Here is a 27,280-nt window from a genome sequence, read left to right on the forward strand (position 1 = left end):
TGTTAGTGTTCTTAATTCCCACACCGGAGCAGAAGGTGGCAGTAATGCACCAATGAGCTGGATGCCAACGGCTGTAAAACACAAACTACGTTTTTACTCGGTTAAGGTTAGGGAACACAGGGTTAAAAAGTACATTGTTCTTATTGAAAAAGGCAGAATCAGAAAATTGTGAAGTATGTGGAAGTAGGGAGACAGTAGAACATGTGTTAACTTGGTGTACAAAGTCTGATGTAGAAAGGGAAAGATTAAAAGACAAATTGATAGAAATAGGTAGGGAATGGAGTGTCAAGGGAATATTTGAAATAGGAGAAAATCAAACTGAGATGAAAAGGTAAATATTAATTTTTTTACATTAAACAAGATAAATAAATAGAATATGAGTAGGGGTTTTTTTTTTATGTAATTTTTATTAATTACTTTCTCCATTAGAACGTGAACTTAACAGGGTCATGTTGCATACTCCGATACAGTAGATGGCGGCATACACCTAGAAGTTGGTTTGTAGCCCGCCATTAAATGAAGAAGAAAAAGAAGAAGTTGTTCCATTTGGTGCTGAATTCCAGTGTCATATAATAGAAAGATATCAGGAACACATATTAATGTTTAAGGGAACCTCAAATTTCCTAAGTGTGTTCACAGTGGAATTATATGCAATCCTGATGGCAGTACAATGGACTGAGCAGATTCAGAACCAGAAAGTGTTGATATGTAGTGACTCTGTGTCAGCTATCAATAGTATTGGGAAATGGTCATCAAAGAGTCGACAAGACCTTGAGTATGATATTCTTCTGGCAATTAGAGATGTGAAAAGGAGAGGGGTAGAAATATCATTCATTTGGGTCCCAGCTCATGTAGGTATTGCAACAAATGAAAAGGTTGATAAGTTGGCCAAGGAAGCTGCTCAAAAGGAAATCATAGATGTCAACATTAATCTATCTAAGGCGGAGGGTAAAAGTATTGTGTGGCAGGGAACAATTTTAAAATGGCAACAGCTCTGGGAGCAAGAAAACAAAGGGAGGCATCTATTCTCAATATCTAGGAAAGTAACTGACTCAGTTAATGTTTGTAAAAGAGGGGAGGGTAGACGTAAGGAAGAGGTTATTATTTCTAGAATGAGGATTGGTCACACGTTGCTGAACAGCACTTTATTTATTTTAGGAAAACACCAGAGTGGCTTGTGTTCATGTCAGGAACCTGAGAAAGTGCATCATGTTTTGATTTCTTGTAGAAATTATGATCGACAAAGACAAGATCTACTCAGAGAATTGCGAGAAATTGGTTTGGAAGAAGTATTTTAGAAGTAGGGTCAAGCGGGAGGGGAAAACGTTGTTTGTTCAAATTTTTAATAGTCACTGGGCTGTATAACAGGATATAGTGCACTACGGTGCTAGTTCCATAGATGGCAGCAATGCAACTTTTTGGATGCCGGCTGCCGTAAAATCCCAAAGAAGGAGAAGAAGAAGAAGAAGAAGAAGTTGTTCCAGTTCTGCAGCTCTCCTCCAAGCCGTCTCTGATTATACTCAAAGATCCTTTATACTGTTATACTGTCGAGAACGACATAAATAGAAGAATACTGGGAGCAGTGCGATAAAGTATGTGGACACACACTGAATGATCACTTTAAATCGAGGAAACACAGAGGGACTGTGTCCACAGTGAGGGACAGCGAGACAGCATGAGTGAAGCCTCTGGGGACTCGGGCACGCTCTGCCTCTTTGATGTAGACGGCACGCTCACGGCCGCGAGACAGGTATTGTGTGTGTGTGTGTGTGTGTGTATAATGTAGCTATGTTACACTTGACACGTTCATACAATCAAAGCTGGAAGTATGCTACGTTGTGTTAGTGCAACATCCGGCTCCACGTTGTTGTTGTAGTTCTTCCGCCGAGCCATAATTCTTCTTTTTGTTTGATAGCGGATGACAACTAGCGTTTAAGGTGCATTACCGCCACCTACCCTACTGGAGTGTGGACCAGAAATTCCCATTATTTCCCAATTCTTTCACATCATAGTCACCCAAGTAAATAGTGGGCCAACGTTTTCACAAAACGCATATCTCCCGAACATTCTGACAGTAAAATTGCATTTTCAGACGGACAAATCTGGAGTAAATTAAACTTTGTTCGAGGCAACACGGATATGCCAGAGCCGTGAGTGGGCCGTCAGACTGTGCGGCAAAACCGCAGGTCTTTCCATTTATTTCGAATTGGGGTAGGGCGTTTAGGCTGCGGGAAGATAGGCTACTTTGGCTGGGGGTTGCTGCCCATGGATGTATTAAGAAAGTGCAATGTGCGCCCAATGCACACGCTTACACATCTCCTGGCTTTCATCGATTGCAATAACGTCACTCCCTTTTAAAGCCATTTCAGATACAAATACATGCACCCTAAATGACCCGCAAATATAGTAAGCTACCCAGCACCGAGCCAGTGTTACAACGTAATGAATTTATGTTTACATTACGCAGCTTCTCTTCTCTCGCCCCCGTGTGAACGGGCAGACAGTAGGCTCGAGCTGCCTGTGGTGGACTGGAGCAGGCGGCAGCAGCCGGGGGGGGGGTTTTGTAGGGTGGTAGGGGAAGACTCATCCCTGATTGGCTCGCCGTAGTAAGAGTTGCGACACCCTTTGATCGCGCTAGCGGGGTGGTCACGTTGTTCATGTAAGCCTGTATAGTTCCAAACACGCAGCGCTGTCATGTTCTACTATGGGACTGACAGCAGCGATTGCGATATTGAATGGTAAATATAAATAAAAACACATACCCATGTACTTGTTTGATTGTTATTGCATATTTGTAAATGTCAGTTTTACATTTGGAGTGGTAGGGTGACAACTGAAAGCTATGTATACGTTTTTAAGTTTTGGAGGGAAAGCTTCACGTCCATGTTAGCATGGGTAGCACTAGTTGTTTAGTTTATTTACATTTTGTATTAGCATGTCCAAACGCGTTTGTTCTGACATGTCTGGACCCCCCCCCCCCTTGCCAGTTCACGTTAAATGACATCACATAGTATACGAGGGTCACCGGGGGACGTGAAGCTACGCCAGACCAATGCAAAAATGTCAAAAATAAACTAAGTCCCGGGGACCCGAAGGACAACACAATGGTTAACCTTAACCTTACTACATCTTTTTTTAAATCAAAGATAATTCATGATGTTCTTTTTTGCACATCTGGACTATTGTATTTTCCTTGATTTTGCTTGTAATTCCGATTCATTTACCCGTGGTCAGAGAGCGATTGAGGTAGCAGAGTAGCAACAGTCCATTCAGCATTTAGTGTCTAGCCCACTTCTTCTGATGAGGCAGGAGTTGACCACACAACCATGATCATTTTAAGACATACACAAAGTATCACATATATTAAAGAATAACAAGTCATTACACTTGGATGAATAAATGAAATGCATTTTTTTATTAAACAATGAGTGACAACAAGAACAAGTACAGAAAAAGAAAGGAATACAGTGGGAAAAGGAGACGATTAAAAAAAAAGCAATACAAATAAGATTTACCGCTGGCACCGCTGGTTATAAAACCCTTCAGCAAATGCACATTCTACTGCCTAACATCCGCACGCTGCAAAGGAGGATGCAGCATGTAAAGCTGGAGCCAGGAGTTTTGGGGGTTAGTGTTTGAGATGCTGAGTGTTTAATAAAACAAATCCTCCACATATCAGGCTGAGGTTTGTGGAACAAAAAACAAGTGGGAACAAGTACGAATAAGAGCAACAAAGTAGAGCCAGGGGTATCAATAAATAAAACAATGTTAGTCATGAGTGGAAAAAGAACAACAAATGTGTGAACAGGTGTGCTGTGTATCTTACTTGAAAAACAAGAACAAAGTGAAGGAACAGGGGGGAATAGTATAAGTGATTAATTAACAAAAAATATCCTCCACATATATCAGGCTGAGGTTAAGGATTCAATCAAAGTGCATCAGGGCTGAGAGGAAGGTAAACGACCGTGATAAGGGGTAGAGGTCGACCGATATGGGTTTTCTCTGGCCGATGCCGATCTTTAGAAATCAGGGTCAGCCGATTGCCGATTAATGCTGCCGATTTATTTTGGCCGATATGTGCTTGTTTTTAAACCTCTATTTGAAAGATAAAATGTAACACTAATATACACAGAATTTCTCAACAAAAACATTTATTGAACACTTCACCAATCTACACTTGTAGCCTATATTGTATAAATAAGGTATGAAAAATATATAAAATAAACGAAACAGGTAAGAAGAAAATAAACATTGTCAAATAAACCTTTCAATGAAAAAATAAAGTTTAGTGCACTTATCAGCATTTATTAAACTTCTGAGAATACAAATCTGCTTCACAGAAAGTGACGTTATTATTAATCTCAACACTATTTCCTCCTAACTCCTGTTGAATCACATAAGACTAGGGCTCTCTAAAGTCAATTCTTGTTCACCTTGTTTGTTAGATCATTGTTCATTTCTAAGTGTTTTATCTGTGTTTTGGGGACCCTACTGTTAGCCTACATGTCCTGTTGCACTCATTAGGATCTTATCTGATTACATTTCTGTCATTCAAACAACTCTTAGTTGTAATTTAAAACTCATCCAGCCAATTTAATAAAATTAAGGGTTTTATTCGTGCTCGAGTCCATAGATGCAGTTAATGGATAGCCTACAGGAACGGAGAACTGAAGGCTCTGTTAGCAACGATTAGCTTCGTTAGCGGTTAGCTCCAGTTAACTCCGTTATAGGAGTGGATGAGACTGCCACGGACAGGGGTAACAACCATACTCTGATAAATGATATTCGGGGAGCTTCCACAGCGGTGTGGCCGCGGTGTTTTGTACGGTTTTATTAGTACAGTTAATCCCAAGGTAAGAACACCAGCAACATGCTACTGCTAACGGTAGCGTCTGAACCTGAAGTGGCTGCGCGAGACACACTGCGCAAGAATTCACGAGGGGAGGGGCTGGAGGCAGCTGGTCTGGGCGCGCTGTAAAAAATGTCACCCATTCATGTTTTTAACACTAGGCTGCCCGCAGATGCGCCTGCTTATCAGTGTTGCCAACTCTTTTCCAATGAAAGTCGCTAGCACCAGTATCGGTACCCGCTCCGTACCGCCTGTAAGATCCGTTCTGCGCATGCGCATAATTACGTAGTAGAAAACAGTGTCCAAAGCCCGTCTACGGAAAGCCGTTCCACTCACTATTAAGCCCCATTGTACCTACTTTGATTGCAGTTCCACCAGAGTTCCACTGGGGGTGATCACGGTCCAGTGCAAAATGAATGGGACCCTATGGAGCTAGACGGCTAAATTTGTCTCTTTCGCCTGATTGTCGATGAGAAATCTCAGATTTGATTGTAGTTTTTGCAAGTTCAACATGGATTATAGGTCGAAAGTTGAATGAACGAGTACTTATGCCCTTTCGATTTGTTACAGGTTGAGTCGTTGTTGCCCATAACACGCTAGCATTCTGCTAATGAATGCTGATTGGTCAGTGAAGGACAGATTACGATCGGAGATCCCGCTTGACGGCATCCGAAGCAGAACCAGAATGCCAAGAGTGAATATTTCGGCGTGGTCTTTAAAACATTAGCAAACCTCTTTCTAGCACGTGTATTGACAGGGAGAGCCTAACCTGTCAGCTGTGTTGTCGATGCCTCGAGAGAAAAAAGGAAGCGACTCAAAGCTTGCCGTAAAGCAGAATCTCTGGCCATATATGTGTATGACGTCATTGACATTTTAAAAGGCTTTTTAGAACAAAAAAGCCACTTTAAAAAAATCTAACACCCAGCAGTGTGTATTTTCTTAGCCTCCCCTTTCAAATGCAACATTCAAATTACTAGACAAAAAATTATATCCTGAGAAAAGTGGATTTTGAGGGGTATAGCTCCATATAGTCCCATTCATTCTGCACTGGCCTGTGAGCGCCCCCTATTTGGAACTCTGGTGGAACTGCAACCAATTCAGAAGCCGGAAGTAACGAGAGAGTGGAACTTCTTCCCTTATTAGAAATTCTTTGCAGTGTCCCTGTGCGATTTGTACCACGCATGCGTTGAAACACTTTACGACCAAACATCACAACTTTTGTATTAAATCTTTATTATACAATAGTCATACAAACAATCAAGACTTGTTGTCAGTGATCCAAAACCGTGTAGCGACGTCGTTGTTGTGTTGTTTATGTTAATGTTTTAACTTTTAATACTTCGTCTTGACTAATAACCATACACTGTATATTATTAATGCGATGAAGTGTAAACGTACATAGCTAAGTGTCCTTTCGAAGACGGGATGACAGCTCTTCCAGCCACCACTGCTGTATACCACTATAGTAGCTACATGCTAACGGCAATAAACATGTCATCTTAGCTGGCAATGTTGTTAAATTCTCCCCAATTCCGGGTCACATTGCTGCTGAAACATGTCCGATTGTGTAGTGTTTGGTTCAGAAGCCTTTATCTGCGATTTTTGACGTTAGAAAGTGCTGCTTCGTTCCACTACAAGCTAACGTTAGCATACTCATAGCTAACTATTGTAGCTGCGTGCTAACGCGACATAGCAGAGCATATATAGCTGGCTATATATGTACGTATGTAGCAGGACTTTGTACCGTAAAAAATCACCAATAAAGGCTTCTAAACCAAATACTAAACAAATACAAATAAAGTAAAGTGATCGGAATTTGGGGTGAAATGTCCAGCATTGAGCTACATAATAGTTTGCTAGGAGTATGCTGGTCTCTCACAGAGATCTCATTTGTAGCCCTGTTTTTACCTGATACTTTCATAAAAGTACAAACACATGAAGTGAGAGGTATACACATGCTTAAACTTAAAACACCAAAGGAAGGCTTCTAGCTCAGGCTAGCTAGCGTTAGCAAATTACCTTCAAAGTTGCAAAGAAATGATGAAACGTAAAATTTGAAGTCTTTATTTAATTTGCTACATGGTGTTGTACTGGATGGCCAGACGACGCTCCGTATATCATTAACAGATACTTTAGGAAACTCCAGCAAACACCTTGTAAACTTCATCTCTGCCATCATAACGGTCTACTGTCACTGTCTAATGTTTTCTTCTGGTAACCATAGAGCTGTGCACAAGCGTAGAACTGATCAGGCAGTGTCGTAAAACACGTCGAGTTTCTGCGCATGCACTGAATTATGCGCATGCGCAGAACGGATCTTACAGGCGGTACGGAACTGATCAGGCAGTGTCGTAAAACACACATATATATATATATATATATATATATATATATATATATATATATATATATATATATATATATACATACATACATACACACACACACACACACACACACACACACACACACACACACATATATATAATAGCCAATTTGACACAGTGGCCAAACAGTCTGACCTGTTTTGCCATGGTGCCAAAAAGATTTTTTCCCATAGGCCTACATGGAGCAAAGGACGTCTGTAAATCAGTGGATACATTTTTTTCGAGTGTCACAACCCCCGCAAAATGACTCAAAATGTTTCACTGTCAGAATTGGATCCATTTGGTCGAGTAAAATTTGGAAAGCCAAGAAGTGCTGCTCGATCAATTCATTAATTCCCATTAAACGAGTATATAGCGTGATCTCATACCATGAAAAATCACCATAAAGGCTTCTAAACCAAGAACTGCACAACCAAGCGAGTTACAGCAGGAATGTGAAATTGGGGATAAATTAAAGCATAACTCTCGCCAAAATGCAACCTAGGGTCTTTTTGTGAATGTACCTGAGTCAAACTTTCATTTAAAAGCATATTTAGGACGGAATCGCCACTTTTAAGATTTACCGTATTTTTGTTTTTCGGTCAAATGGCCTTTTGAATGGGAGTGCTAGGGGCACTTTTATGCTAGCCTCAAAATAGCTATTTTTAAAAGAAGAAGGCTCAACACAACATGAAACTTTGCTTGAAGTATCGCCAGGGGCTCTACACCTTAACGAAAGCATTGACAACATTGTTTGTGTACCCAGAGTTTACTAAAAAAGGTTTTGAGCAACTCACGTTAGCAGTTGTTGTTTACACTATCCGCCATTTTCCCAGTCAAAAATAGGTGATCTCCGAATGCGAATGAACGGACTCCATAGGAGGAAATGTCATTCCTATATGAGGCTCCTTTTTCAACTACAAGGTCAATATTGTGTTTCACTAACGACAAAACAACGAATTATCCGGAACTAAGCTTTTGGAGCTTTCCATCTTTACTCCCTCGACTATTTTTGACTGGCTCGATAGACGACGATCGAAAGAACAACAGCTACAGTGAGTTGCTCAAAACCTTTCTTTTTAGTAAACTCTGTTTACACAAACAACGTTGTCAATGCTTTCGTTAAGGTGTAGAGACCCTGGTCATACTTCAAGCAAAGTTTCATGTTGTGTCGAGCCTTCTTAGTGTTTTAAAAATAGCTATTTTGAGGCTAGCATAAAAGTGCCCCTAGCACTCCCATTCAAAAGGCCATTTGACCGAAAAACGAAAATACGGTAAATCTTAAAAGTGGTGATTCCGTCCTAAATATGCTTTTAAACGAAAGTTTGACTCGGGTACATTCACAAAAAGACCCTAGGTTGCATTTTGGCGAGAGTTACGCTTTAACATCTACAACCAAGATAGAGTTTAGATTCTCGGCCCGACCCGAGGCCCGGTCGGGCTCGGGCCGTTATTTTCCGCCACATCACAGGATTTTTTTTTTTTTTTTTTAATCCATTACCTTATTATCCTATTTGGGTGGGGAGATGGCTATGCCATAATCAGAAATATTATTTATATATATATATATATATATATATATATATATATATATATATATATATATATATATGTATATGTATATATATATATGTGTGTACAAAAGTTAGGCTGCAGTTACAAAATGCAGCACGTGTCATGCGCGGAGTCTCCTCCTCTCGCACGCATCACACCAGGAGCTTGAAGATGTAAAGAAAAACAGGAGAATTAACTTTGAGCAAGTGTGGAGGAAAGTCGGAGGTATGGAAGCAGTTTAAACAAGTCGTGGGCAGTGACAACAATATGTTGTTCATCATTGTTTCTTTTTTTTTTTTTTACGTTTCTTCATTCGGATCCACTTGCGATCTGTTCCATTCTAAACAAACAGCGCAGTTTACAGGCTTCGTCCTTGTTGTATTATTCTAAACCGATTTCTGCAGTTCAAACAACTGAATTGTAGTTGAGAACGTCAGTTATTACGGCCCACGTATTAAAAAAGTGTCGGGTTTAAATCGGGCTCGGGCTCATAATTACAGTTAATGTGTCGGGCCGGGCTCGGACACAACGTGCTCGGGCTCGGGCAGGTTCGGGCTTGATTTTTTGGGCCGATCTAAGCTCTAAACCAAGATTACAGGTTTTCCTGACGTAAGCATGCAGCTACATGTACTGCAGCAGCATATGTAATGTAAACACTGCAGTAGCTGCCTAGAGCAGATGGCCATGAATAGAAAACTGGCTTTGGTATCATTTTGGGGCCGAGAGTAAATAAAACTGTTGAAACCAGAGTGTTCAGAACAGTAGGAAATCTGTGGTGTTGGCTCACAGCGGCGAAGGCCCTATTGAAACTAAAGGAATTCTTCCTCCGGCAAATGAATCGCCTTTTTGAGGGGCTTATCATACCCAAAAACTCACCAAAATTGGCGGTCACATCAATTCTGGTGGAAATTTACGTATTTTAAGGGTTTCGGGAATAGACGCACAAAAATGGCTCGCTAGCGCCCCCTACAAAGTAAAACAAAATTCAGCCCCTGCAGTACGTTTAATGCAGCGGAGCCGGTCCGCAGATGCTCCGCATCCAGTGGAAATCCGGAGTAACGAAACTTGGTACACATATGTATCATGTCAAGACGTACAAATAAGTTCATTGGAGCCATACCCTAAACCCAACAGGAAGTCCGTCATTTTGAATTGAATGTTCGAAATTAGTGCAATTTTGGCCATTTCCACATGTCGTACTTTAACGAACTCCTCCCAGAGATTTCATCCGATCAACTTCAAATTTGGTCTGTGCCATCTTAAGACCTTTAGAGATGAAAAGTTATTAAAAGAAAAACTTTTTGTCATAGGGCATGGCCGTGGCGGGGCTGCCATTTTGTGCGTTTCGCCATCGAAACAGGAAGTGGGTGTAACTTGAGTATACATTGTCCATTTGGCTCGAAACTTTTCAGGATTCATAAGTGTCCAACCCTGAGAACATATAAAGGCCGATATTTACTCAAAGTCATAGCGCCCCCTAGTGGCAACAGGAAGTAGGCCTAAATGTCAAGGTGCTATACTTTAACGAACTCCTCCTAGAGATTTCATCAGATCGACTTCAAATTCAGTCTGTGTCATCTAAAGACGTTAACGATGAAAAGTTATTAAAAGCAAAACTTTTCGTCCAACGGTGTGGGCATGGCGTGGCGGCCATTTTGAACATTTATTGATGAACGAAGAAGTTGTTGTAACTTTAGTGTACATTGTCCAATTTGGCCGAAATTTCTCACGATTGACAAGGGTCCAGGCCTGAGGACATTTATAGGCCAAAATTGACTTTTGATCATAGCACCCCCTGCTGGCAACAGGAAATCAGCCTTATATGACAAACATCATCCGATTTACATGAAATGTATAATGTGTGGTCTACATGTGATACTGAGCCGCCCCCTATACGTTAACCACGCCCACTTACTCAGGTTACGCCCCCTTTCATAACATTTGAACCGTTTAAGGTAGAGTCTTGTGTGAGGTATCATTGAACTCAGCACAGAGTTCCTTTTTGATTGGTGATGTTTTACCCACCCCCTATGCGGTAGCCACGCCCCTTTTCATAACTAACGACCCGTTTGATGTAGAGTCTTGTGTGAGGTATCATTGAACTCAGCAGAGAGTTCGTTTGTCAATGGTCATGATTTGGCCCGCCCCCTATATTTAAGCCACTCCCCTTTTCATAACTGGTGACCCATTTAAGGTAGTCTTGTGTGAGGTATCATTGAACTCAGCATAGAGTTCCCTTTTCATTGGTGATGATTTGCCTCGCCCCATATGCTTAAGTCACGCCCCTTAAATAACTCATGACCCGTTTCTTGTACACTATTGTGTGAGGTATCATTGAACTCAGCATAGAGTTCCGTTTTCATTGGTCATGGTTTGGCCTGCCCCCTATGCTTAAGCCACGCCGCTTTCACAGCTAATGAACTGTATGACGTAGAGTCTTGTGTGAAGTTTCACTGAACTCGGCAGGGAGTTCCCTTTTCATTGGTGACGATTTGCAGTGTCTGAGTGCTGCGCAAATGCACGGTCGCAAGGAGCGGCGTCCGCCAGTAACCCTGACACACGCAGAGGAGCGAGGGCCCATCCAATGCTGCTTGCAGCTTTAATTCAAATTGTTTTTTTTACCATTTAGTTATTTTGATGTGGGATTTGTTTTAAAAATCTAGTTTTTGTTGTTATTTTTTGTTATTTAAGATGAAATACAATTTTAATTGCACTTTTGATAGGAGGACACATGTTGTTTTGCACAGTTTATACAAATAAAAGTCATTTGTCTGTAGCTCATTCTGTTAAAAGAATTGTGAGAAAATCGTATCGTGAATAGGGCTGAGCGATTTGGGGAAAAAAATCGAATATGATTTTTCTGCCAGATACTGCGATTACAATTAGATTTGCGATTTAAAAAAAAAAAAAAGTTTAGCTAAAGCTCAATATTGTCTGTGTAACAGATAAAACATGGAACAATATAACATGATACACCATCAAAACTGCTCTATATCTTTATTTGAGGAACATATATATGAATTTCCAGCAATAAGTGATATGTAACATTATTCCAGGATGTATCTTATTAAAAACAGTAAATGTAATAATGAAAAGAGGAATAAATAATGTTACACCAAACATTCAACTAAATATTGCACATTCACTTAAAGGACAATTCCGGTGCAAAATGAACCTAGGGGTTAATAACATATGTGTACCGAGTCAAACGTTCTCTGGGATATGTTTTCATGCTAATCGAATGCGTCTCTAGCTTTAAACAAGCTGAGACGCAAATCAGAGCAGAGGGTAAATCACTTTTTTATACCACTAACAAGGCTCAAAATAGCACCACACTTCAACGGTAGCATAATGAGGGTCCCTACATGTAAACCAAAGCATTGAGAACTTTGTAAGTGTACAGACAGTTTATTAAAAAGATAGATTATAAAGACAGTAGCGTTCATGTTAACATGCGGGCGCCATCTTGGAAAACAGTCATGAGCAGTCGAACGACGAACGCCGTGCAACAACCAGTTCGATTTGCGGTAGCTTGTTTAAAGCTAGAGATGCATTCGATTAGCATGAAAACATGTCCCAGAGAACGTTTGACTCGGTACACATATGTTATTAACCCCTAGGTTCATTTTGCGCCGGAATTGTCCTTTAATCGCGGCCTTCACGATTAGCTAATCGCATTGTTTCAAATCTTGAATTTAATTTGAAAACTATTAATCGTTCAGTCCTAATCATGAACTTAAAATCGTATCGTGAGTTGAGTGTATCGTTACATCCCTAGTTGACATAAATCCTGTCAACTGAAATACATGCAGATTGATAACTGCTATAAGTATTGTTGCTATAATTGATGTGTTTTATCCCATCATGTCAGTAACTTGTGTGTCTGTGTGTTTTCAGCGTGTGACTCCATCCATGGCGGAGTTCCTTCAGAAGCTCAGGACTAAGGTTCGAGTCGGAGTGGTAGGAGGGTCGGACCTTAGTAAGATCAAAGAGCAGCTGGGAGATGATGGTAAGACACACATCTGTACCTCTATAGTAGACCAATTGCATATCTATCTCTCAAGTATGTAATTACTTTTGACTCTCTGTTTTTCTGTATGTTTATGCAGTGATCCAGAAAATGGACTACGTTTTTGCTGAGAATGGTCTTGTGGCCTATAAAAATGGACAGTTACTCTCTGTCCAGGTAAGATTTACGTTAGGTCACCAAAGCACACCTTCAAAATTGCTATTTTGCAAGCTCTTTTCCAATGACGCCCTAATTACAGCACAAATAAAAAAGAAATAAAAACAATCTCAATTACAGTAAATAATATGATCATGAAAATAATCATAAAACAATTCCAAAATTACAATATGTAAAAATGTATAAAGGAACAATCACAAAATTACAGTACACATAAACAATAAAAACAAATGAGAATCACTGATGTAGGTGAATAAGAGGGCAATAAAAACAATGTAGCACATTTTCAAGTATTATCTTGAAGGTCCCAATGGAAACAAGTTGTTCTAATTTGAGAGAATCCTGAAGCCAGTTCCATCTGTCAGGAGCGTTAAAGTTAAAAGTGAATTTTTATGTGAATGCTTTTAAGCCTGTATTGTCAAAGTCTTTGTTTGATAGATTAAGATTATTTGCCATTTTAATCTTGGTTTTGTGAACCAAAAAGTACGACGATACCCTGAGTATGATGCGTTACCTCATGTAACAGGCCCAGAAGGTTAACTTTGTGTGCTTGCTGTTGCCAGTCCATCCAGGCCCACATGGGTGAAGAGCTACTTCAAGATTTCATTAACTTCTGTCTCAACTACATGGCCAAGATCAAACTGCCCAAGAAAAGGTACAAACATTGAGTCCTGATCTCATTATCAATATTTATTATTTTCTTTTGGAATAACAGTTAGTTCTGTAGTTCTGATGTTCTGGGCATGGGAGGGTGCTGGTAAGCTAAGAATGTCAATAATAATGGATAGTGATCATCTGGTTTAGCGTTATGAAGACTAAATTGTAATGTGTAATGTTTTACAGGGGGACATTCATTGAATTCCGTAACGGCATGTTGAACATCTCCCCTATTGGACGCAGCTGTACACAAGAAGAAAGGAAGGAGTTCTATGAGCTAGATCAGGTAGCACACACATTTACACTTAAGCCATTTCTTTGGCTTCAGTGAGAAAATGCATTATTTAAAGCTGCATTAATCAATGCAATGTGAAAGGTGCAGCGGGCAGCTGTTTTCAGCTGAAACACAGCTACAGAGCCAGATCTTTTTCTCAGGAGTTGATCAGCGTTCCCCTCGCCTTCCCATAACACAGCCTATAGGCTATTATTGCAGCCATTAAAATAGTTCAGTTTTGTTTTTAATGGCAAGGTGGTTATATTTATTTTCGTTTCTTCATTAGTTTTGTTAAATTGATGTTACAGTAACAAACAGCAAACAACAGACTTAATACAAAACAGAAAAATTACATTAAACACTGAGAAAATCAGAATTCTGTAATAGGACATGTGCATTCAGTGGTCAGGTAGTCCTTTATTCTATTTTTAAAATCTTCCATGCTAATAAAATTATAATGATTAAGGTGACTTTGTAGCTCACACCAAGATGACGGAGCAAAAACTTTAAAAGCACTTTCACCAAACACAGTAAGGGTTCGAGGAATGACGTACATCATTTGTTTGTGTGACCGAAGGGTGCAGCTACCGATAGCTTTAGGCGTCGGTAGAGAACACAAATGAGAAGGCAGCTTGTTCAACACGGCCTTATAAAGAAAAATATACCAGTGCTACATTCTAAGGTTGTATAAAGAAGACAAACCCACTTTCTCATACAACTTGCAATGATGTGTGCGGAAACCCAAGTCAGAGACAAAACGTAACGCAGCATGGTACACAATGCCGAATTTGCATACATATATAAAATATCACCGTAATCAAGTGCTTCATATTACAATGTTAGTTTAATTTTTTTTTTATCATGACCAGAGTAAAGGAATTTGCTGAGGCAGGCTGCTGCTCGCAACGGTGCATGGAAAAACAAATGGGCTATACAATCTGAACAAATCCACGCTACAGCCAGAAGTCGTGTCCCTTACAGAGCAGCATGAAGAGAAAGCACAGCATCCACAGTGGAGGGTTTTAGTCCAGTCATCCTTTCTTCTGTAACTCTTCCTGCTGCGCTGAAGACACACTCGCTGCTGCTGGCGGGGACACTAACAAGTATCTATCTATCTCTTTCTCTAAACATCGTGCCACTGCGAGCCAGTCTTGACAGTCATAGTCTTGTGTTGTTTCCACCAGCGCAATAGTTTCTTTTTAATTTATTGGATGTAGAGCTGCAACTAACGATTATTTTCATAGTCGATTAATCTGTCGATTATTTTCTCGATTAATCGATTAGTTGTTTGATCTATAAAAGTGTCAAAACATGGTGAAAAATGTGGATCAGTGTTTCCCAAAGCCTAAGATGACGTCCTCAAATGGCTTGTTTTGTCCAAAACTCAAAGATATTCAGTTTACTGTCACAAAGGAGAGAAGAAACTAGAAGATATTCACATTTAACAAGCTGGAATCAGAGAAATCTTATTTTTTTTTAATAAAAAAATGACTGAAACGATTAATCGATTATCAAAATAGTTGGCGATTAATTTAATAGTTGACAACTAATCGATTAATCGATTCATCGTTGCACCTCTAATTGGATGTCTAATACCGCTTTCAAACCGAGGGCTCAACCAGGGTTGACTGTGTGTTTTGAAAGGGTTCTTTCCTCATCGATCTACTTGGCCCTGGTCGAGAGTTGGGTTGGACCAGGGTCGGACAAGGGTCGATTTCAAAGAGACAAGTCTCCAGCCTGCAGTTCAGTGCGGCTGCTGGGTAGCGCATATCTCTCTTTTTTTTCTCTCTCTTTTTTAAAATGAGTCGTGAAGCCAACAGCCAAGCCCAGTTTTACTTTTAAGGATATCAAACAAAGAGAAATGTTCTCCCCTCGTCTTAAAATATTATAAATCAATACTAGAGTAACCTGCTTTCTTGATTACTGCTGCAATGAATGAAATGCAGAGGAGAACTCAGTCTCCACAAAATCATCGGTTGACTGTTTGATGGTTATTTATTTGTGCTTTAGAGCATAATAAATCTGATATCTCTCTCCCAACTGTTCAATGACAAATTCAAGTAGCTACAAAACATAAGTTCTGCTGGTATACAGATGGACTGGAGTATGTGATGTTAGCTGTTCACTAGTCTATATCCACGACGGTCCACTTTCGGGATTGCTCCGGTGCCGCAGGAAATTATTTTTGCCGATGTCCGTTTCCTTCCTCTTTCTTTGTGTTGGAATTTTAAACTCTGGTCGATTTGTGAGTTTATGAGATACTATGGTTAACTGCTCCTCAGATCTCTGCATAGTAAATTGAGACAGCTAGCTAGACTATCTTTCTAATCTGAGTTTTCTCTCGTATGACTAAAACAACTTTTGAACATACACGTTCCACGAAAACGAGTCCCTTCCCGAGGCTATTTTGCAGCGGCTCCGTGCGGAGCTTAGCGCCGCCCATGACGATTGTGATTGGTTTAAAGAAATGCCAATAAACCAGAGCATGTTTTTCTCCCATCCTGGAATACTGTGTGGACTAGCCAGACCCTCCTCCGCAGCGCTGTGGCGGTAGGTCTGGCAATGCGAGACTAGCTGTTCACTGAATATGATGTGTAAAGCCCTGCCCATTTCTAGCACTTAAGGTAATTGTTAAGCATTGCTCCTGGGTTGTGACCCAGGTCGTACCTGTGGCCTGGCTTGGTTTGAATTTTCAAAAAAAGGGTTGAACATTGGTCAGATAACCAAGGCCCAACCCTGGTCATTGGTTTAAAAGAGAGAGAAAATGAAAAGGAGAAGTCTATACAGGCCCGATACCCAGCATGTGTGCTCTGATGTGAAAATTTGCCTGAAGCTTGGCCACAGGGGCGTAAATAAGTTGGGCCCCGTCATGCTCGGCCTAAAATGTAGGGCTCTATTTTGTGTGCCCGTGGCCACAAAATGAATGAATCCAGGTTAAACTTTGTCTATCTTTGCAGAGTGTATCCGACACTTACATGATAGCAAGATTGTGATAGAATCTACGTATTATGTACGGTGCTGTACAGATTGTCAAACATGCAAATTTGTGATATTGGGCTATATAAATAAAATTGACTTTTTTGTTTTCGTGTTCTTCATTAAAAGCTAAATACAAATTTCCAAAATTGGCTGAAGTTCCTCTTTAACTGAAGCAGCAAAACAGAAACTGTTGGTATAAAAAGTAGAGGTCGACCGATAGTGGATTTTACCGATACCGATAGCTAGGTTGGGCCGTATTTGCCGATAACCGATTAATCGACCGATAGTATTTATAACTTATACAGTTGACAAAATACATACATTGTTTCAAAAAAAGTCCAGACGCTTTTGCCGATAATCAAAATAATAATGTCATATTTATTGATATTACACCCACAGCAATGCTACACAAGCATGTGTGTTGTCTAAAACAGTTCTCCTACATATTTGGAGTCATCCAGTGCAAAAATAAACATAATGAGCATTATAATTCATATAAAGGACAACGGTAACAGACGATCTCTGACCTGGAGGGATCTATCTTTCCCACTATACTCTTTGTTCTCGCTTGGATGCCCATATAAGGCGTAATGTGTGACGGACCTGCCTTCCCATTGGTTGAGAACATAAACAAAGGCATCATGGGAGATTCCCTTGTCGGTAGCACCTACTGTCTATGGGTAGCACGGAGTTAGCGGCAGAAATGACCGAAAACGTGATGAATTATGGACATCAAGTGGATAAATCTTGGATGTAACAGTTTGGATTTAATGCTCAACAACCCCGAAAAAAGGTACAAGTTCCAGGCTGGATAGAAAATCACCTGTAAAGGCTAGAAAGACACCAAAGACACCCCCGTGACGGTTAACTCGTTAGCTTTTAGCTGCAGCAATCAGTAAGTCTCTACGTTTAACTGTTATTAAATTATCTAAATATGAATCAGAGGTGCCGTTTGGGATCGTGGACGATCCTTTAGGGTTCTGATTCTGACATTTGGGTCGGACTTGGGTTTATTTTTGTCAATGTTTTAACCGCTTGAGGTAAGTTAGCCTACTACTAATGTTTAGCGTCATCTCTGCCTCGAAAGCAAACAAACATACTGTTGTGCTGTTCTTTCTCTACTAATGCAGCATCTATTCAACAAATTATTAACTTTATAATGAAATGACAAAATGTACTGTATACATACCTTTTTGCTGTCGATGCTTTAAACGCGCATCTGATGTCAGCCTTCTCCGCACAGCATGTGCTCTCCGTGCAGCGCGCAGTAACACGTGTCGAAAATAAACAACACGAGGCATCAGTGATAGTTTTTATTTCGCCTCTAGAGGCCGCTATTGTAATGCATGATGCCAGCAGACCCTTCTCAGCTATCGCGTACTGTGTAATGAATGACAGCGCACGCTTCTCAGCCACTCCAGCAATGGACGCAACCAGGAAAAACTATCGGTATGGATTTTTGCCGATAACGATAGTTCCACCAATCAACTATCGGTGCCGATTAATCGGCAAAACCGATGAATCAGTCGACCTCTAATAAAAAGATGAAAGGCTGTTTTTCTTTTTTGCTCCTTTCAGAAAGAGAAAATCAGAGAGAAGTTTGTGTCCATATTAAAGGAAGAGTTCAAAGGAAAGGGACTGTCATTTTCAATCGGTGAGTCCACTGCATTCATGACAATTATGCCGTGTTTGTGTTTAGGGTGAATCTGTGTTCATTTAAGTCCATTTAAATTAGTGCTGGGCGGTATGACCAAAAATTTGTATCACAGTATTTTTTAAGATTCTGGCGGTTTCACAGTATATCACGGTATTTTCTTTCTTTTGCTTGACTGGGCCTTTATATAGGTTTATAATGGCTTATTCTACTGTCAGTACAAAGAATATAAAACACATTTCAATGTCATCATTTTTACTACAAGTTTTGATTACTAAAGGGTTTGCATGGCTACACAATATTATACAATACCATCATATGAAGGAGAATGCATGAAACAAATACACATACCAACAACTTTAACATTGCTTCCTTTTCAAAACAAAATAGTTGTAACCTAAGATTGCTGTATAAACACTACCTGACCACAGGTAACGGTTTGTTGTTGTAGAAAAGTGGGCGACTGAACGTAGCTCCACTGTCAGCCTCCTTCAGTGTTGTTTGAATAACGTTAGTAGTTTGGCGGAAGCTTTTCGGTGAGGCAAGACATCTTAAATCCAGTGTTTAAATCATTGCTCTGAACCCGTCTTTCTTGACAGTCTGTAGCAGGACCATAGGTGGATTGTTATTGCGTTCATAATGTTGCTCCGCTGCATGCTTGAGGTGACCAAGTAACGTTAGCGCAACCGAGTAACGTTAATGTGACCTAGTAACGTTAGCGTGACTGAGTAACGTTGGCGCCACCATGTAACATTAGCGCGACCAAGTAACGTTACTGCGACCGAGTAACATTAGTGCGACGGAGCCATAACGTGAGATACAAGGTAATGGAGCCTTTTATACATTGTCGTGTTTCTTTAGAAATAAACAATGGACAAATAGTCTTTAAACGCTTCAGATGTGAAGTTATTCGCTGTCAAAGTGACGTCAAAATGAAAGGCAGTCAATGGAATGCTAACGGTGGGTGAGTGCTAGGCAAGGGGGTAAGCTTCTCCTCAGAACGCGTACCTCCTATGGCGCCATTTTGATGCTAACAAGCCATCACCTCCGTTAGCATTCCATTGACTGCCATTCATTTTGGCGCCACTTTGACAGCGAATAACTTTACATCTGAAACGTTTAAAGACTCTATTTGTCTATTGTTTATTTCTAAAGAAACACGACAATGTATAAAAGGCTCCATTACCTTGTATCTCACGTTATGGCTCTGTAGCAGGCGTTTTTGTAAAAATAGGCTTAAGATTGTGTCATAACCACACGACTTACTGTCGCACAGTAGATAAATTACCGTACAGTACAGGAGAAGCTCGCAGGCAGTTTCGACTCACATTAGCTGTTTAAGTTTAATTACTAATGTTAACTAGCATTTTAGTTAGCAATAATTAGCCTGTGCCTATGTTATCTCCTTACATATACCTACGCTCTCCGTCTCTGCAAGATTCGGAATGATTGAGATTTCTCTTGGCACAGCTACCAGAAGCTACTTCCAACTTTCAGACTCACGTCACATTTATGTCGTCTCTCTCAGTTGGAGGCTGCGCAGTAACGCTCAGCCATCACCGGAAAAGTGCTTCTAATATCCTTCACTGGTCTCCGTCCAGAGCAACGGGATCTGTTGGTCCAGTTTATATATGTAAATGGTGCTAGGTAGCATCAAAATGGCGCCATAGGAGGTACGCTTTGTAGAGGCTGGCTTACCCTCTTGGTTATACTACCTGGCTAGCTAGCAGCTATAATGTTACCCAGCATGCCATTCGGTGGTTTAAATTTGTAAATGTACAATTATTAGTGTGACAGATCGTTTATGTCACAAATAGTTGTGTGCTATGGTGTTTAATCCTGTCAAAGAGAGTTAGTTGTGGGTTATTAATTGTTGTCTTATAAAGTTACAACAATGAGTGAGAAAGGTACCCAGTTAACAGGGGCCCCGTTCTCAATTCAATTGTAGTTCCCCTTTGCCCTAGCCCTCTCCGCGGCAATACCGTATTACAGTATATGAAAAATGTATATCATTTGGGAAATTAATACCGGTAAGAACCAGTATACCGCCCAGCACTAATTGAAATATGTAGTGAACACAGCATCACTAGCAGCTGCAGTCTGCTTTGATTAAGTTATTGATTGATTTTTATTTTGGGAAAACTGTAGACATAAAAACACACTTGCATTCTTTGTCAAACCCAGAGGTTAGCACATGAAAGCGTAATGCAACACTTAACTTAACCAGCAGGCTACAAAACAAAACCATATACTACTACAACTTGAGACATGAGTTTAGTTGTGGCTGTTTCTTTGTCAGTGTGATGTTAATTTCCCAGATCGACTCTTCCTGCCTCTTGGTCTTTGTTTCTCTGCAGGAGGGCAAATCAGTATTGATGTGTTTCCTGATGGTTGGGATAAGAGATTCTGTCTGGGGTTTGCTGAGAAGGACAACTACTCAACCATTCACTTCTTTGGAGACAAGACCAAACCTGTGAGTATGCTAACTACTGCTGAACGCCACAATAATGGCTGATATTTGTAGATCGCACATGATTCTTTCAAAGGTAGAATATCAACAGAACGGCAAGCTAAGACCAGACAGACAACCCATCAAGACCACACACTTGGAATATTAAGCCAAGGAATGTTTTTTTTCTTTTTTACATTTAATGCAAGTAAAGGTGCTGACACACTAGGCAGACAGCAAAGAACTAGTGGCGACGAATCCTGACTCTGGCGTTGCCTGTGTCTTGTCCAAAAAGTTTCACTTGAACACACTGCAAAGACTCCAGCCGACTAACACGTACGTTCTGCGCCTGCGTGAGAGGAAAAAACTGTAATACCAGCGGGCAGCGGTAATCTATTCATCATTCCAAAAAGGGAAACCGGATATACAAACTGTTGCTATGATACATGCAAAACAGCCGCTGCGGTCGAATAATAAATTTAGCTTAGAAAGGTTCCTAACTGAGTGAAATGACCCGGAAGTAGTTAAGTGGCAGCCATGATAAGAGCTGTTCGGATTGTCTAAGTGATAAGGAAAGGTGCTTCAATGCTTCCTTCATCATCTCCTTTAGCATAGGATACACTGGACCATCCTATCTGAAAGGTAAGCTAAGCTAATTCTGTGGGACATTAAAACCGCAAAACTAAAAACTGTAGTTCTAAACTTGACAGAAAAAACATAACTCAACGTTTAGCTTCTAAAATAATCAATGAAGTTACACTGCAGATTGCTGTCCTCGTGCTTAAATGCACACAGCAGCAGCGGACAGCTCTGCTCCGTTTACAGTTTAGAGAATATTTGCCTCATTAATGATGTATTTTTTTCACCCAATCGCAACCATCTATCCCTTATCCCAAATCTACTGTACATATTATGTCATATAATATGTACAGTAGATGCATAGCCCTAACAAATTTTGCTTATCTTGCATACATTTAACAATTATTTTCATAAAATCATCCTAATGGTGATGTGTGTAATGTGGATGAATATGAGTGGACAGGAGGGTGAGCAACCAATAATGATAATAAACTTTATTTGCAGAACACCTATACAAGAAACAGCCTTCAACCCAGTGCTTAATAATAACGAAATTATGTGCAGTGAGGGCTTCATATGAACAGACATGACATATGCAGAATAAGTAGGGAAATAAAATGGTGATGAAGTCATATTTCCACCGGGTTATCCACATTTATAGACTCTGCATGAAACAACCCAGTGAGAACCCATGGGGCGAAGTATCCAGATTTGCTTTCTGTAGTCCACCTTCAGAACAGTGTAGTTTCACCGACAGACCCGAAACATCCGCCGTCACATGATTACATAGCTGAGTGTAATGCTGTGTTCCAGACACAATTTTTAGCCCTAAGTTACGGCTTCAAGTCACGACTCACTACTTGGTAGCGTTCCAGCATGTCATCATCCAGAAAAACTGTGATTAAGTGAAAGTCGGTTTAGTTACGTTTTATGTGCAGCAGATTTGTGTGTCTGATGATAAAAATAATGACACCGTCAAAGCTGGCTAGCTAAACATTGTGCCATTGGCAGGATTCAGGTTAGGCTACCTAACGTTGACGTTAGCTAGCAGCTACCTAACGTTGACGTTAGCTAGCGCTAGCTGATACTAGCGATTTCTAGTCTGCGACATATTTTGGGCTTCATTTAATAAACATAACCTGTAGTAGTACACAATCGTATTTGTATTGTTTTGATTACAATGTGCGGAATTACTTTACGTTGCTTATGTCTATTTATTTCTACTTCTCACTGTTAATCACCGGCGTCTGTACAGCATCAACAGGGGTCACCATTGTTTTTTAGGTGTGTGTAACGTCAAAAACTGTAACTGGGAGTACAATAATCTGGTACAAGTTCACGGGTAGTAAGTTACGGGTTTGACTGCCGTTCCAGGGCACTTTCATGGGTAGAAGGTTGTGAAAACACGGGTTACGGGTTGCCTGGAACACTCCATAAGGGCAGATCGGAGTCTTTTCCTAATTCCTTTTGAATTCTCCTGCAAATCTTTCCTTGACCTCATGACGTTTACCATCGGGGTTAAGGAAAAGTGGTTAGTAAATGACTTTGCAGGTAATTTTTTAAAACTTTTCGACCGCAGCCGGCGTTTGCCCTACATCAGGCGCATCTGGAGATGGCTAGCCAGATTGTCCATTCCCAGGGCTGTCATCCGTTCTCTCTGCAAGGAGTTTCCCTGCGGTGGGGAAGCTGAGGGACCAAGTGGCCCGCTGCAGCCGGCTAGCTAGCTAGCTTGCTAATTCCACCCACCGTGCTTTCAGGCTAACAGTTATAGTGGTTACAGAAAATGAGCCAAACTAAATTGTCCCTTGTGCTTTCCTACACTGTGACAGCGTGTGAATGAAACATTAAGTTGTTAATGTAGTGGCCGGCCGGCTAGTTAGCTAGGTTGCTTGCTAGGGGGCTCAGTTGTCAGTCTAGCACCAGCCACGGTGCAGAGAGAGAGAGGGGTCTACAGTCTACTCTGTAGATTAAGTTTTATGTAGTCTCACATTGCCAGACCTTCCTTCAAAGCGCTGTGGAGGAGGGTATGGTTAGTCCACACAGCACCGGGATGGGAGAAAACGTGCTCTTATTAAAAAGCGGAAGGTAAAGAAAGCGAAAGGTAACGGACATCCGGTCAAAAAGACTGACATCCGGCGGAATTTTCGGCAGAACGAGAGCAATCCCGGAACTGGAACGTTGTGGATATAGACTAGGTTTTATGGTATAGGACATTATTTCATTAGTTTATTTTGTAATGTGTAGGTATTTAGATCTTTCAAAGGCCATGTTTATGTTGAAATAAATATACCTGCACAAGTAGTTATATATCTTGTCGTATGTTTCCCCTTTTATACATAATTTTTAGACATAATGTGTAAAAACAGTTATTCAATTGTTTAAATCTCTGTGTTTTGTTAGAGGGAATATCCAGACGTAATTTTTAGCCAACTGTGGCAGCTCTAACGTTATGTGTATTGGAATGATCAGATGACATGATGAAAAATGTGAAGAGCCTTCTGTGTGTGCTCTCTTGACTTCAGTCGTTCGCTTTCCTCACTTCTATTTTTCTTCTCATGCACCGATTCGCTCTAGCTAAACTGCCAATCAGAGAGATTCCTCTCACCGACGGCTCTGATGCCATAGCAGTTCTGATGTAGACACTCCAGATAAATGAGGGTCTGCATGCTGTGCTGTTGTAAAGGTGGTCACGCCCAGGGATGAGTTGTAAAGACCGGACAAGACAACCCACTGAGCTCTAGCTGACTACCGTCCCCATTCAAAACCATTTTTCCATTGATCAGGTTGACCCAGAGCAGTTTGCTGGGTATACAGCAATTTGATGTTTCTGCCAGTAATATTAGCAGTTGTTCATAACTCACTTCATGTATAATTTCACTGAAAAGCAACATCATCCTCTGTCCTAGATGACTAAAAGTCACTATGAGGTATTTGTAGACTGAGAGCAGCAACTAGTGATTTGAATGGAACCTCTCTTAAGCTAACCTCTGTGTTTCTGTGTAGGGAGGAAACGACTATGAGATCTACTGTGACCCACGGACCACAGGCCATGAAGTCTCCTGTCCAGAGGAAACGCAACAACTTTGTCAGCAGCTTTTCTTCTCATGAGAGAGGAACAGCAACTGTTACTGTATGCTGACATTGTTTTTACAAAACAGACAAGAGGAACTTATATTAGGGGTCTTATTTATCGGTTTAAAACATATCTAGAGATTGAACTACAAAAATAATTAATTTATGCGGAAAGAGCCAGCGTCATAGTGTTGTTGACATTACCAAAGGGTAATGTCAAGGGCGGAGAGGGAGCACTTCCTGACTAATAGAAGAGGGATTTCTGGGTATTTTGGTTGCGTTTTGAATGAGAGATGTAATGGCTTTGAATGTGATTTAATGGTTTTGAATTTGTTGTTGTTGTTTTTTAAAGGAGATTCTGGCTGTATTATCAACATTACCTCATGGTAAACCTTAAACTAAAACAATTGGCAATTAAATGTGTCCATTTGCAGTTTGTCAGTCAAATGTTATGGCAGTAGCAATGACGTCTTCCTTTTTGCATTTTATGTATCATTTTTTTATTGGGTTCTTTGCTCAGCCATGTTTAGTATCATTCTATCTAAACAAACTGTAACCATAACCACATCCCTTGCTGTGTGCTATAAAATCTTTCTCCTAGATGGTATAAAACAAGAAGTCATGGTCATCAGTAGACATTAGCAAACTGTACATTCATGTGGAAATATTATCAGTGAGTGTATCAATATTTTTTGTGGCCCCTATGGTACCTCACAACATTTTTTGAGAATGTATCTGAAAAGTATAGCTTTGTACAATTGTGTGACGTTCCCAATACATGACACTTGAACTTGAATGTAGTATCAATTTGTATCCAAATTCTGCTGTAAAAGATGTGATATTTGGGAAATAATGAAGAAAAAATCCATGCTTAAAAGTATAATATGAGGATTTAGAAGTTTTATTTTACATTTTTTGTACATTACAACATAAATTTGTGAGTAGAAAGAAAGAAGAAGAAAAAAGGAAACCGGGCCTGTGAGGAAAGGTGTGGATAGCCACAAAAATAAAAATAAAATGTATACATTTCAAGTAGCTGCTTTATCAACTAATGAGTCCAAGCTGTAAGCCAATGTCCTTATGGTTTGTTTAAGTAGAATGTCCACTTCTGCCTTCTTTTGGCATTCAAATCTCTCCTCAAACCTAGCACAGAAGTCCACCTTTCCATTGTCCTTATTTCTTGCATGACCTCAAACCATTGTTGCCGTTTAGGAGAATCAGGCTCATACCAGCTTCTGGTTATGGCTTTCCTTGCTGCTGTAAGAAGTATATTTACCAGGTATCTGTCCCTCTGTAATATTACAAGTGAAATATGACCCAAGTACAAGACAGTGCATGAGAAAGAAATCTTATAGCCAAACATTACTCAAAACTAAATGTACATCCTCCCAAAATGATGACTTTTTCACAACTCCAAAAAACGTGTGTGATGTGCTTCTTAGCAGCCACATTGTCCCCAACAGACTGGTTTGTTGAAGATGTTTTAATGCTGAACTTGGGTGTAATAAAAAAACGCACCAAATTTTTCCAGTTAAACACTTTCAATTGTTGTGAACTTGTGGAAGTATGTTGAGTTTCACACATTCATACATCTGATGGAATTTCCACTTTTAATTCCTTTTCCCACCTTAATTTCAGATATAATGTTGAGTTGCCCCTACATTCCATAATACTTTCATAAAACATAGAAATTACTTAATAATAATGTATTTAATATTTGGCCTATACGCATTCATCATATCTTTTATAACTATAGAATTTTTGTGAGTTCTCCATTTTCAATTCTTTGTTGTAGTAATCTCTAAATTGTATGTAAATCCTGATAGTCTGTAATTCCTTGTTGTCTATTGTCGTACATGCTGCCTTATGGTCCTTTTACTGCCCATTGCTTGAATATGGCATCATTATCATTATCATCATTATTATCATTATCTCCTGGCTTTAACTGTGTGGCAAAGGCTATCCATCTAAGTACTTTCTGGTATTTCCTTAGTTTGAGCTGCCTGACAAAGTTAAACCAGAACTCTAGTGCACCAGAAAGAGTCTACTTTACATCTCTCTAATCGGGGAATCTCTGTATGTATGTGTATGTGTGTATGTGCGTCTGTCTTTGAACTATCTCATTACAGTTCATCCAATCTAATTCACACTTGGTTTCCTGGGTACCCAATGAACATGGGGTTTGGAATTTGGAGCAGTTTGGACAGTGTAGGATATTAATAAACTGTGAATTAAACTAAATGACCGAACAATAAAGGTTGGGGAAAAAATGCGCTGCCATAACGCTGGCTCTTCCGTGTCTACTCTTCACAATAAAAGCCCAGCTTAAATTCACTCAGCATTTCGCTAAGAGGAAACTCAATAAAAATGCATTTTCTAATAATGACGAGACGAGACAGCACCGCTGTCATTAAACACTGACTGTCTACATGTGATATCATTGACTAACTAACTCACTGACTCACTAAAATGTAGTTAAACAAAAACTCCATATTAGCATTCTCCTAAAGGGCCGGATGGGTGGTGCATTGCAGTGAGACAATGTCTGTGATTAGCCTACTCCACATTTTAATTGTGATATTTTGATAGTAAATCTGAATCTGCAATGGTCTTTGTCAGGTAAATATAGTATAATGTTTTTCTCTGAAGCAGAAGTACACA

The 27,280-nt window shown here is 40.1% G+C and overlaps 1 protein-coding gene and 1 long non-coding RNA gene across 2 annotated transcripts; both read left to right on the forward strand.

Moving 5' to 3' along the window:
* The first annotated feature begins 1,453 nt into the window (after positions 1-1,453).
* pmm2 (phosphomannomutase 2) lies at positions 1,454-25,484 on the forward strand. The gene is made up of 8 exons (XM_031313080.2): positions 1,454-1,750; positions 12,667-12,778; positions 12,879-12,955; positions 13,519-13,610; positions 13,799-13,898; positions 18,444-18,519; positions 20,877-20,992; positions 24,551-25,484. Exons 1-8 carry the CDS (start codon positions 1,676-1,678, stop codon positions 24,653-24,655), a joined length of 753 nt encoding a protein of 250 aa, XP_031168940.1. The 5' UTR covers positions 1,454-1,675; the 3' UTR covers positions 24,656-25,484.
* Positions 4,877-12,151, forward strand: LOC116059820. Its single transcript, XR_004107384.2, has 3 exons — positions 4,877-4,890; positions 9,233-9,238; positions 12,050-12,151. It is a non-coding gene; the product is annotated as an uncharacterized LOC116059820 (long non-coding RNA).
* Positions 25,485-27,280: the final 1,796 nt, after the last annotated feature.

Source organism: Sander lucioperca, chromosome 4 (assembly GCF_008315115.2).
Source record: "Sander lucioperca isolate FBNREF2018 chromosome 4, SLUC_FBN_1.2, whole genome shotgun sequence".
Lineage (NCBI taxonomy): Eukaryota > Metazoa > Chordata > Actinopteri > Perciformes > Percidae > Sander > Sander lucioperca.

Coding starts and splice junctions, on each gene's coding strand:
- pmm2 (XM_031313080.2), top strand. CDS start 1,676: ATGAGTGAAGCCTCTGGGGACTCGGGCACGCTCTGCCTCTTTGATGTA. Junction 12,956..13,518: donor GACAGTTACTCTCTGTCCAG/GTAAGATTTACG, acceptor TGCTGTTGCCAG/TCCATCCAGGCCCACATGGG. Junction 18,520..20,876: donor GGGACTGTCATTTTCAATCG/GTGAGTCCACTG, acceptor GTTTCTCTGCAG/GAGGGCAAATCAGTATTGAT.